We start from the raw sequence: 12,554 nt of genomic DNA, 5'->3' as shown, positions 1-12,554 counted from the left end.
ACGGCCCGCGGGCCGCATGCGGCCCGCCAAAGGTCTTTATGCGGCCCACCAAGATCAAGTCATTAAAAAAAAAAATGTTTTTAATTTTAAGGTTAATGGGGGGGGGGGGGGGGGGGGGGGCTGTCGGGTTACTGGTATAGGGTGGATACGTTGACTTGATCAGGGTGATCATTGCTCGGCACAACATGTGTTTCATGTGAAGTTTCTACTTTAAAATATTAATTAATAAAAATTAATTGCTTTTTTTTTCTTTAAAAACCTTTTATTTTGGCTATTTTAAATATTAATTATTTTACTTAATATACTATGCGGCCCTTTAAAATTGTGAATTTCTGAATGTGGCCCTTGCACGGAAAAGTTATCCCACCCCTGCCCTAGGTTGAATGCAAATAACATTTTTTGTTAGTTAAAGTACAATAGTTCATCAAGTTGGAGAGGATGAAGTTTGCTCTGAGGGGGTCGGTACAGGGGTTCTTTCGGCGGTGGCAGCCCTTTCTCGACTTCCTGGCGAAGGGGTAGAGTGTGGTCGGAAACACGCCTTGTTTGTTTTAAATTGTGGGGAGAAAATTTGTTATTGATAAACTTGAATAAAAAATTTTTTTTTTTTTTTTAAAAGTACAATAGAAAATGTTCACATTGCTAAGACTTACATGGGCCGAAGGGCCTGCACTGTTCCATGTTCTATTTCATTCTGAAAAAGTTGGCTACATATGGCAAAAAGAACAAGCGTTGGAACAGGAGTTGTTAGTAAATTCCTTTATTGGTGTTTCGTTAAATCTTTTAAATGTGTGACAATTAGGAGCCAGTTTAAATATTTCATCATTAGTTGTGCTGCAGAATTACATTAAAACAGCACAACTTTCACAGTATCTATCGATAAGTGGTCAAAACACAATTAGTGTTCAGTTTACACTACACCAATCCAGTTCACTGCACTGTCTTTCAAACAGGCCAATCCACTTTGGCAGCATTTTACATGGTTGCACCTGGCAACAATCTCAATGAATCTCCGAGGCTCAATCTGTACATTTGTGTTTTTCTCCTTTTGCTATCAGTTGGTGGGCCAGCTTTGTCACCACTGACTTGAAAGAATTAACTTTAAGGAGTTCTGCAAATGACAAGAGTCAGCACGATCCATATCCAGCCACTGCAAGCAATGCTAAACTATGCTGTCAAACTAGTAGCTTAACAGTTTCAACCATTAATTGTTGAAGAATGTAATGCTCTGGTGGAGCTGTATTTTCTGTATGGTGTTCAATTCTGGTTACTGCAGCAAAGGGAAAATATCAATATCTGGAAGCAACACAGAACGGCCCATAAAGTGGGTCTGCTGTGGCACGAGATCAGTTCGAAATAAATTTATGTGGTTTAAGCTTCGACCTTTGAGAAGGAAATGGAATACATGGGGATGAGGATACACAATGGTAGAAGCCAAGATTACGGCTGATGCAGAGCAATACATCACATTGGCCATAGGGTGCTGGGGGGGACGGGACATCTCTGTGGAAGGATGACATTAAAGTGCCATGTGGGACTATCTGTACATAATGAACTCCATTATATTATGGTTAAATATTTTAGAGTCTAGAATGCCACAGATTGTTTGAACAGATGAATTGTGAAAGTCACACAGTTCTGAGCTGAACAATGAATTTCTTCCAATTTGCACATTGATGGTGCTTTTGATTTATCTGCAGCAAGTAAATAGGGTCTTGCAAACCTGTTTTGAGAACATTTTCTCAAACTCATGTCAGCTAAATTCCTATACACAGATAGCCATCCCAAAGGTTTGGAAGAGTGCGCAGATTAGCAAATGCACAATCTACAGTTAGAAACCTTGGAACAAAGTGGACTTTTTGGGAAAAACTTAGCACCATTTGGTAAGCCACTTGGGAAAGCTAACTGATCCTAGGGATGTGCTGAATGTGAATAAGTCACTGAAGATTTTAGGCTACAAAAGGGAAATGTTGATTGAAGCAGAATAATTACTAGGATTGATACCAAAATTCTATCCCCATCAACAGTTAAGAAACAGACTTGGTAAAACTAAACGCCAAAAACTTTGACATCAGTAGAATGAATACTAATGGAAGTCTAAATGAATCAAACCATGACCAGAAAGCTGAATGATGAGATCAGATGCACTTGCTGCAAGTGAACAGTTCCATGTGCAGCTTCTGAAAGAAACCTAACAGACCAATTTTGTTATAATACGCAAATTATCCTGAATATTCCCAAATTCAACACAAATTCAAGTTTTGCTTTACTCAATCTCAGAAAGCATGACTTCAATAGGGAAAGAGACAAGTGGGGAGGACATTTTTACAATCAATTATTGCTCTATGAAATTAGTTAAAGGCAGTTAATGGCATTCAACTCCAGTTTGAATTGGCCATCCTCATTGATACACCGTGAAAATTAACCAGATGTTAAGTTTCCATCTTTCTCAAACACCAGTCATTTTGTTTCATTCTGTGAATACCCTATCATTAAATTCTAGACAACTTTTTAAAGCTGCAAGCATTTACCACACATTATTTTACATGTGCTTGCTGGAAATGAAGTTAGCACGGAACCTGTTTTCTGTCAGAGTTCATTAGTTCAATATGAACCAAAAGTTGATCTAATTTGGCATCTTAAAAGGAGATCCGATCTCAACCAGATTTTGCATCATGGACAATCTGATTTCATTAAATAATAATTGAATGCTTAGTTACACACACACACACTATTATTATGAAACAGATTATATTTAAAGGGTCAACGATCTTCCAATAACCCTAGTATTAACTGTAGCTATACTGCAGGAAAACCATCTTTTTAGGCAATATCATCAACTCCAACCCCAAAAACTACTGACGCCAAAACAAAAATCAACGAGTTAAATAACAGATGTTCTAAAAAAAGAATTCTCAAACAATAATAAATTAGCAATGGGGATAAGTATGCTCACTTCAAAGAACAAAAAAACCTGAAAATTCAACTATATGCTGCGATTCCATAATTTTAGACATTGTATAGGCAGTGTCTCAATACTGTAGCAATTTCTCACTGACATGTTGTAAGTGAACAGAAAACATACTGAAGCTGCACTTAAGCATACAAAAATAAATTGTTAGATAATTTGCACTGGCTCAGCTCATTTGGATTCCTTAAGCATTCAGCAAAATATCAGTTTACTAAACAGGAATAAAATTGGACCAAAAGAAATATTGATTTCTGCCAGTAAATGAAATTTTTTTTTTTTTTTTTTTTTTTTTTTACAGGGTTAAGCTGTAGATAGATTCATCCTCAGGGCATGGGGTAGAGGTTGGAACCATGATAATCAGTCACAAGACATTTTACTGATCCAACTTTTTATACTAGTGAGTTGCAATGAATTATACTCCATTTGATTAGATGAACACACTGCCCACTTGTCTCCGAAAATATCCATGGGGTTGCTGGCTTAGAAGTGTCTCTTTGTACTGTACAGAAAAGTCATCTTTGCAGCGACTGTGAGAAATTTTCAAGAAAGCAAGTATTGCCAATACAATCCACACGATCCAAGCGCACCAGAGGCCAAACTGAAAAATAAATAGCAAGCAAAAGGTTACTGATGGTTAAACCACACTAGTTTTCTTATTAATTTCAATAAACACAACTGCTACAGCTTGTTTACCTGTGCAGTACCAAAGTGATCATAGAACAAAGTAGGAACCTCATTCAGATTAAGAGGCTCTTCCTGGGCATCTCTGCAGCTGCAATAATAAAGTAAATTGCCTAACATTAACTAGCTTTATAAAAGGAACAGGGATAAAAGCATTCCATTTAAAAAGAGATATATTCACTTAAACTTAAGGCAACAAGTATCAAAGAAAAATACAGATATAACCCCAGATATGAGTGGGCCTGGGCTCCTTGTTCGAGATTACAATAAACATAGAACATACAGTGCAGGAGGCCATTCGGCACATTGAGTCTGCACCAACCCACTTAAGTTCTTACTTCCACCTTATCCCCATAACCCCTCCTAACCTTTTGGACACTAAGTGCAATTTATTATGGCCAATCCACCTAACCTGCACGTCTTTGGACGGTGGCAGGAAACCGGAGCAAATCCACGTAGACACAGAGAGAATGTGCAGACTCTGCACAGACAGTGACCCAGCGGGGAATCGAACCTGGGATCCTGGCGCTGTGAAGCCACAGTGCTTGTCACTTGTGCTACTGTGCTGCCCTGGAACCAGAACTGTGTATTTGTACAATCTAATCCCTCACTCAAAAGGTTCTAATCCAAGGAACAGCCCAAGAAGTGACACCTACAATTTTTGACTCCTCAGCAGACCCAATTTTGAATCTGGACCAACACGTTTAACAAAAGCATCCAAATTTGCCACAGATATGGCATTGAATGCAGCTGAGTGGCAATGCAAGTTTGAAAATGATAGCGCTCAGGCTACCGTGCCCAACATATGTGTAAACCTTTGGCTCCGACTTGAACGAGTAGGCAATTTTGAATAGTTTAGACAATAAAGCTTCTGCCTCCTCCAAAGTGGAAAAAAGGTCAAACCAAAGGCTGCCCATGTGGGAAAACCTTTGACATGGGATGGCAAAACTCACTAGACCAACCTCCCATCAATTCTAAAACTGAACTAATGTCTTTTGAACATCAGGCCAAATTCACTGGGTGAAACGGTCCTGGAAGGTAGCTACTGCATTTAATGGAAATTCAAAGTACATTGGATCAGTGGCTCAAACATAGTGCTCAAAAGGCACCATGCAACATTCTAAGCAATATAGTGACTAGGAAAGAAACAAAAATCATCTGGGATACAGTTAATCATTGCAACCGTAAGTGTTAAATTAAATTCAGTTGCATGTATTTATTTATAGTTGATCTCGCAAGCATGGGACATGGAGATTCATGATCAAGTAAAGTCTTCAGGTGAAGAGAAAAGTTAGAGGGAAGGGGTCAATTATATATGCATGTAACTTATATTTTGTCCTTACTTACATATTCTGCATACAGATTCCCATCAATATGTCTCATACCTGATTGTCATGTTACCCTTGTTTGTGACAGAGTTGCACCATATATTAAGGCCATCACTCACTGTGGCACTGGCAACCAGCATCAGCAAAGCAATGGTGCAGCTAAGAAGCATGCTTACAAATTCTGAAAAGAGTGATCTATAATTTAAAGAGAGTAAAAATCAGAAATTAAAAGATGGCATATACTGATACTCATCGAGATAGCCATAGTCAAGGGCGGCACGGTGGTGCAGTGGTTAGTACTGCTGCCTCACAGCACCCAGGACACGAGTTCAATCCCGGCCCCGGGTCACTGTCCATGTGGAGTTTGCACATTCTCCCCGAGTCTGCATGGGTCTCACCCCCACAACCCAAAGAGGTGAAGGATAGGTGGATTGGCCACGCTGAATCGCCCCTTAATTGAAAAAAAAATAGCTATAACTAAATCAAATTAATCTAAGCTTCCCCACCACCAGTTAGGCTGACTGGCTTGCACTCACCCATTCCTCTGTTTGATCAGAGCTTTTAGCATTTGCAAACCTGACAGTCCTCTAACATTACTCCCATATCCCATGTCCAAATAGAGTTGCAAGATTGTTGCCAGAACCTTTCCTTCCCTGGGATGCATTCCATCTGCACTGGGTTACTTTTCCCCACTGTGCGCTACCAGTTTGTACTTCTTCCACGTATTTCCATTTGATAGCTATCCTCCGTTCCACATATTCAGCCCTCGTAAACAAGCTCAAATCATTCACTGACTCGCTTAGAACTTTATTCAGCAAACAACTCCAGCATAACAAACTTAACAAGCATCTACACAAGTTGGAATCTTTACACAAGTTGGAATCCTGAGACAGTAAATTACAATCAAATTTTGACCAGTTTTTGTTTGGGAGTTCTGGTGGAGATAACTGCTATTTTTCTATTACATTTCTGTGCCATCACTTTGAGAACTCAAACTTTGTCCTGCATAAATTAAAATCATATTTGCTCTCAGCATTACCCTCAGTTAATGTTTGCACAATTAATAGTTTCCATTACTTTAGTCATTCCTTGTACTTCAAAAACTCTACTCAGCCTTCAACATCTAACTTCTGTGATTCCTGCTGGTTTTCATAAGGACTTCTCAAGATCCCTTTACGTGTATTTGGATTTATTTATTGTCAAGTGTACCGAGGTAGTGAAAAGTATTTTTCTGCGAGCAGCTCAAACCGATCATTTAGTACATGAAAATAAAATAAAAAGAAAATACATAAAAGGGCAACACAAGGTACACAATGCAACTACATAAACACCGGCATCAGGTGAAGCATACAGGAGTGTAGTATTAATCAGGTCAGTCCATAAGAGGGTTGTTTAGGAGGCTGGTAACAGCGGGGAAAAAGCTGTTTTTGAATCTGTTAAAGATAGAACAGTACAGCACAGAACAGGCCCGTCAGCCCTCGTGCGTGTTCTCGACCTTTGTATCTCCTGCCCGATGGAAGAAGTTGGAAGAATGAGGAAGCTGGGTGTGAGGGTTCTTGGACTATGCTGCCCGCTTTCCCCAGGCAGCGGCAGGTGTAGACAGAGTCACTGGATGGGAAGCAGGTTCCTGTGATGACGACTCTCTGAAGTTTCTTGCAGTCTTGGGCCAAGCAGTTGCCATGCCAGGCTGTAATGCAGCCTGATAGGATGCTTTCTATGGTGCATCTACTTTTCATTCATCATTTAATTGTATTTCTAATTAATCCTGATGTTTTCTTCTAATCCTAAAGTCTCCTCCTGAGGAAGTTATATTTAGCCTGACAAATTTGAATCACTGAACATATGATCGTTTAAATTACTAATCCTTTCTGATAGGCTAAGTACTAATCTGTCATCAGTACTCAGCGTTGCATTCCAGATTCAGGAATGTAATGTCGCCTTTAATCAATCATTCATTTTTAGCTCAGAAACCAGGCATTAATTTATAAAGCTGTAACAAACAAGTGCTTTTACAACTACTGTAGCTACATTAGCCTTGCAGCGCAAACATACTTAAATTACAAATTCTGCAAGCCTCACCTTTACCCCCCTCTACACACGATTTTCTTCAACTTACTCTACTCTAACTTTTCCTCAAGCATTCTCTTTTCCTCCCAAGCCCCATTTTGGAGATCAGATCAAATTCCAAAAGAGTGAATCTGCACAGCTTAGAAGGGACTCCGTCTTCGTTTTTAAAAAAATTTTTGAGTGCTCAATTAATTTTTTTCGAATTAAGGGACAATTTAGCATGGCCAATCTACCCTGCACACCTTTGGGTTGTGGGAGTGATACCCACGCAAACATGGGGAGAATGCGCAAACTCCACACGGACAGTGACCCAGAGCCGTGCCAAGACTCCATCTTTCTAACCCAGCTAAAAGTCTCATGTCTGACAACTGACTGTTGAGAATTGGCCTGATCATTCTGACACACTTTTTTAAACTTTATTTAAAGTTTGGTACCCAATTCATTTTTTTCCAACTAAGGGGCAATTTAGCATGGCCAATCCACCTACCCTGCACATCTTAGGGTTGTGACGGTGAAATCCACGCAAACACGGGGAGAATGTGCAAAATCCACACGGACTATTACCCAGGGCCGGGATCGAACCTGGGACCTCAGTGCCGTTAGGCAGCAGAGCTAATCACTGCACCACCTACACACACACACACTTACAGTCTGCTGGTGAACAAGCAAATAGTTATTAACAGTTCTCAGAACATGATCACAAATTGATATGAAATCATCTGCAGAGTACGACAACTGAGTCACCTCCTAGTTTTCCCAGTTAACTTGCACACCCTACCTTTGAATATCGAAATTCCTCAGAATGGAGTTATTTACCCTAGCTGCTACCTCCACTTCAAATTGGTGGTTTACTGCAGTTGGCAGTTACAATCATCAAATTGTATTCAAAGTAAAAGATAATACAAGAAGTAGTGTCACATCTACACATGATAAACAATTCAATAGCCATTTGGCACCAACTCTGATCTATCTTCTGCTGGTAGCCAGTGGTTCTCTGATATTTGGCTACATGTCCAGATACGGAAACAATGCTAACAAAAAGAAAATATCTGGCAAGCCCAAACCTTGTGATTTTCTTAGCACATTAATAGTTCAGAACGAGGATACCAAGCCTTTGAACATTACACTCTGTTCGAAGCAAAATAAATGGCTTTGGACTATACAATCTGGCAAAAGAGAAGCCAATCGTGTCCTCCCATTGCATTACAAAGGTTTTTTTTTCCAGAAACAGGCCATTCCACCCAACTGGTGTATTTAAGCTTGACACAAGCGCCTTCCCACCGCTGCACATCCTTCTAATCTTTTCACCTGTGTTTAACTAACATCCCCCTGAAAGTTATCCATGTCAATCGCCTCAGATATTTCTGCTCGAGGGTTCTACATTCTAACCATTATTTTGGGTAAAAGATGTTTCTCGCCGAATTCAGTTTTGGATTTATTAGTGATTATCTTCAGTTTATGGCCCCTAGATTTAGTCCCCAACAAACGGTAACAACCTCTCTCTGTCTGCCCTATGATAGTTTAAATTACATTTAAGCTTATTCTCCAAGACCATATCTCTATTTCATAGAATTTCCACAGTGCAGGAGGCTGCTATTCAGCCCATCAATTCTGCTCCGATCCACTGAAAGCGCAGCCTACCCAGGCCCACTCTCCTGCCCCACCCCCGCAACCCCATCTAACCTGCACATCTTTGATAGTACAGTAGGCCCCCGTTATAACGCGGGTGTTGGGGTCCAAGACAGCCACCCGCGTTGCATCCGAGCCGCGGATAGCCTATGAAAATTTTGAAAGAGCAACATATGGCCAGATAATTTTCTGCTGCGGGAAAGAATAATTACAAGTGAATCTATCAGGGTAGTTTCAGGTATTGTGGATGTAATAGCCTTACAATGTAAGAATGGAAGGGTGTTTTAAATAAAAAACATCAAAGTTCTTTCAAGTTTTAAATTTATTAAAAAATACCACTCAAAAATATATACAATAATACATAAAATAGCACTTACAAGCATATTTTAAAAAATCATTTAAATCACATGAAAAAGTCTGTCCCTATAGAAGTCAGGCGAACACAGCCTTCTCCAAGTTAATGTCACTAGCGGTCCTTGCCTTTTTCCTGGCAAGCCCTTCACTCTCAGAAACTGTCTCAACATAAGTTCTCAAACTGTCCTCATCTTTCTCCCACCCATGGAGGGTTGACTCTGGCACACCAGTCTCTCTGGATAATTTTGCCTTTGTTTCGCCGTTTCTAATACGGTCTATCAAATTTATCTTTTCCTTTACTGTGTAAGACTTGCGCTTAGGCATTTTGTATTTATACGCTTTAATTACAAATCATCACGGCTATTTATCGCCGCTAATCGGGCTAATCATCGCGGCTAATCGGAATGACAAACAAGTTCACCGGCTTAAAAAGGTGTTGTTTCAAAAAGAGTGAAAAACGTTGGGGTCCATAAGCACCCCCGCCGTATATCGCGAACCGCGGTATTGCGGGGCGCGGTATAACGGGGGACTACTGTAATAGATATTCTTCTCATTCACTGAATAATCATTTAGCAAGTATCGCTCCCTTACATACCTAATTGAATGCCAAGTAGAACCAGAAATAGAGATCTGATAAAAGGTCACGGATCTCACTCCACTGGATGAGTATTTCCAGCATTTTTTTTTTCCACAGTATCAAAGTTAGTTGGTTTCCTGCACATAGCTGAAATTTTATCTAAATTAAGAACATGCAATAAATTGCACAAACATATCATGACAAGCAGATTCAGGCGAAATATATCCCAGAAGATTCATCCTGATCACACTTCCCCATTTCCAGTCACCAGGAGCACTCAAAACTGATGACATTTCAGCTAGTTTTTAAAATATATTACTTAGACCATTCAATATTAATTCACAAATAAAGCAGTCATCCTTTTTCATATTTTTTTTCTTTGAAATAAACATTTTACCTTTAACAAATCCGAACTAAATGCTAACCATAGCTTAGTGAGATTCAAACTCCCTCTCCTTGACTCATCACTCATATTTCATAGTAAATTAACTGAAGTTCTTCCATAAGCTTTTGACGTCTGTATAAGGATTCTAAGTCTCAAACATGCATATGAAATATCAAAGGACTGTTAAGTATGTTATCTATTTTTCAAATTATTCTTTGGCTAGATGTGACAATTATGCATTCAGGGCTGGTTGCAGCTAACAGTGTAGTTTTGAAGCACTGGTCAATTATACATCAGATCAGGAAACATTGACACAAATAGCAGAAACATGGGTAGATCAATTAGCCCCTCAAATCTGTTCCAATATTTAATGAGATCATGAGATCGGCAACCCAACTCCACATATCTATCTTTCCCCTATATCGTTTCATACAGGTTTCAAATTAACAATAATCCAGCATCAATTGAAATTTGTGGAAAAGTACCAAACTTTAGTTCCAAACTCTGTTTATAGGCATGATTCCCAATTTTACTTCTTAAAGATTTGGCTAATTTTTAGACCATGTTCCCTGAAGTCCACAACCTGAGAAATGGGGTAAATAGGGAGAAACTTTGCATGCGTTAATAATCTTGGAAACCTCAATTCTAGGAAATACAAATGCAATTTGTGTAATCTCTCCTAATTTAATCCTTTGAAATCTAGTATAATTCTAAATCTATGATGCACTCCCTCCAGGAAAAAATCAGTTTCAACTCCAACCTTGTGAGCAAATATCATAGCATAACCCTCCCAAGTCATCTGCAAGTCACAGTTATGCTCCTCCCCATATTAAAAAGTCAATAATTCTCCTAACATACGTAACAATTCCACTGCTAACTCCCTCCAGCCTAAATTTCAGCAAAATCCATGAAGAAATCCCAAACCAAGCTCACAAATTTGGGGATCATTTTGTTCAGGTTTGCCAGCAAGCAAACCACACTTCGCAATTTCAGAATAAATGCAGCACCAAATTCAAAATTGGACTCCCATCGACCAACAGGGTCAGAATAGAAGTCGTATAATAATCGTTGTCACAAGTAGGCTTACAGCAACACTATAATGAAGTTACGGTGAAAATTCCCTAGTTGCCACACTCTGGCACCTGTTCAGGTACACCGAGGGAGAATTCAGAATGTCCAAATTACCTAACACCTCGTCTTTCTGGAATTGTGGGAGGAAACCGGAGCTCATGGAAGAAACCCACACAGACACAGGGAGAACATGCAGACTCCGCACAGACAGTGACTCAAGTCAGGAATCAAACCTGGGGCCTTGGAGCTGTTAAGCAACAGTGCTAACCACTGTGCTGCCCACAAATATTGCAAATCGGGGGTTAGAAACAGGGAACATTCCATCCCTTGACCCCACGCTACCATTCGGTTCCTTCCAAACAGCCCGGCGGGCACTCCTACACCACATGGGCCACAGCAGCTCACCATCTCAAGGGTGATCGGGGATGGGCTATCAAATGCTGGCCTCGCCAGCGGGAAGCCTAAACCCTGCCAAAGGACAGGGCTGGTCTTCTACCTCCACGCTGTTTTACATAGAATTTACAGTGCAGGAGGCCATTCGGCCCATCGAGTTTGCACCGGCTCTTGGAAAGAGCATCCTACCCAAGGTCAACACTTCCACCCTATCCCCATAACCCAGTAACCCCACCCAACACTAAGGGCATTTTTTTGGACACTAAGGGCAATTTAGCATGGCCAATCCACCACACTATCCCTGGATGTCCAGGCCTGGAGCGCACTCAGCCTCTGGGGCTGCCAGAGAATTCCAAAGATTCAACACCCTCTGAGTGGGGGCGGACGCCCAGCCTTACGCCCATAAGCCAGCGAAGTTGACCCAGTGCTTACTCCTGGAAGCTCTTGCAGAGGAGGTAGGTGCTCCTGAAGCCCTGCAGCGCCGAGTAGGCGCAGCTGAAGATGCCCACCAAGAGGCTGTAGCGGCAGGCGGCCGGCGGGCCCCAGCGCAGCAGGCGGAAGCAGTGCGCCTGGACACAGCCGCTGCCGTTCGCCGGCTGCCAGCGCCCCGCGCCGTACAGCAGGCAGCGGCCCCGCAGCTGGTGCTGGTCCTCGCCCAGCGGCACAGCGGCGAACAGCGACAGCACGAAGGCCAGCAGGTAGGCGGTGCACTGGCAGAACAGGAGCCGGTTGCCAAGCCCCATCGTCCGAGGTCGCTTTCTCGTTTCTGCCCCCCTCGCTCGCGTTTAACGGCTCAACGCTCTCTGCTCGCGCGCGCGGGGAGCCGCTCGAGCCATTCAAATAGGAGCGGGTAAAAGAGGGCGGAGGAAAAAGGGCGGGGCCTCATTTAAAGGCGCTGCACCTGGCAACAGGTGGAGGCCAGTCAGACCATCATTTAAAGACGCAGTCCATAGCCATGATGTGGCGATGCCGGCGTTGGACTGGGGTGAGCACAGTAAGAAGTCTGACAACATCAGGTAAAAGTCCAACAGGTTTGTTTCAAATACTAGCTTTCGGAGCACTGCTCCTTGCTCAGGTGAAGTTAGTGTTTGAAACAAATCT

The 12,554-nt window shown here is 41.5% G+C and overlaps 1 protein-coding gene across 1 annotated transcript; it reads right to left on the bottom strand.

Annotated features, from left to right (window-relative positions):
• Positions 1-741: 741 nt before the first annotated feature.
• LOC119975641 (transmembrane protein 179-like) lies at positions 742-12,289 on the bottom strand. Its single transcript, XM_038815426.1, has 4 exons — positions 11,886-12,289; positions 5,035-5,172; positions 3,662-3,740; positions 742-3,566 (listed from the first exon to the last, which is right to left on the bottom strand). Exons 1-4 carry the CDS (start codon positions 12,194-12,196, stop codon positions 3,396-3,398), a joined length of 699 nt encoding a protein of 232 aa, XP_038671354.1. The 5' UTR covers positions 12,197-12,289; the 3' UTR covers positions 742-3,395.
• Between the last annotated feature and the right edge of the window lie 265 nt (positions 12,290-12,554).

Source organism: Scyliorhinus canicula, chromosome 1 (genome assembly GCF_902713615.1).
Source record: "Scyliorhinus canicula chromosome 1, sScyCan1.1, whole genome shotgun sequence".
Lineage (NCBI taxonomy): Eukaryota > Metazoa > Chordata > Chondrichthyes > Carcharhiniformes > Scyliorhinidae > Scyliorhinus > Scyliorhinus canicula.
This window is presented reverse-complemented; position numbering and strand designations above follow the sequence as displayed.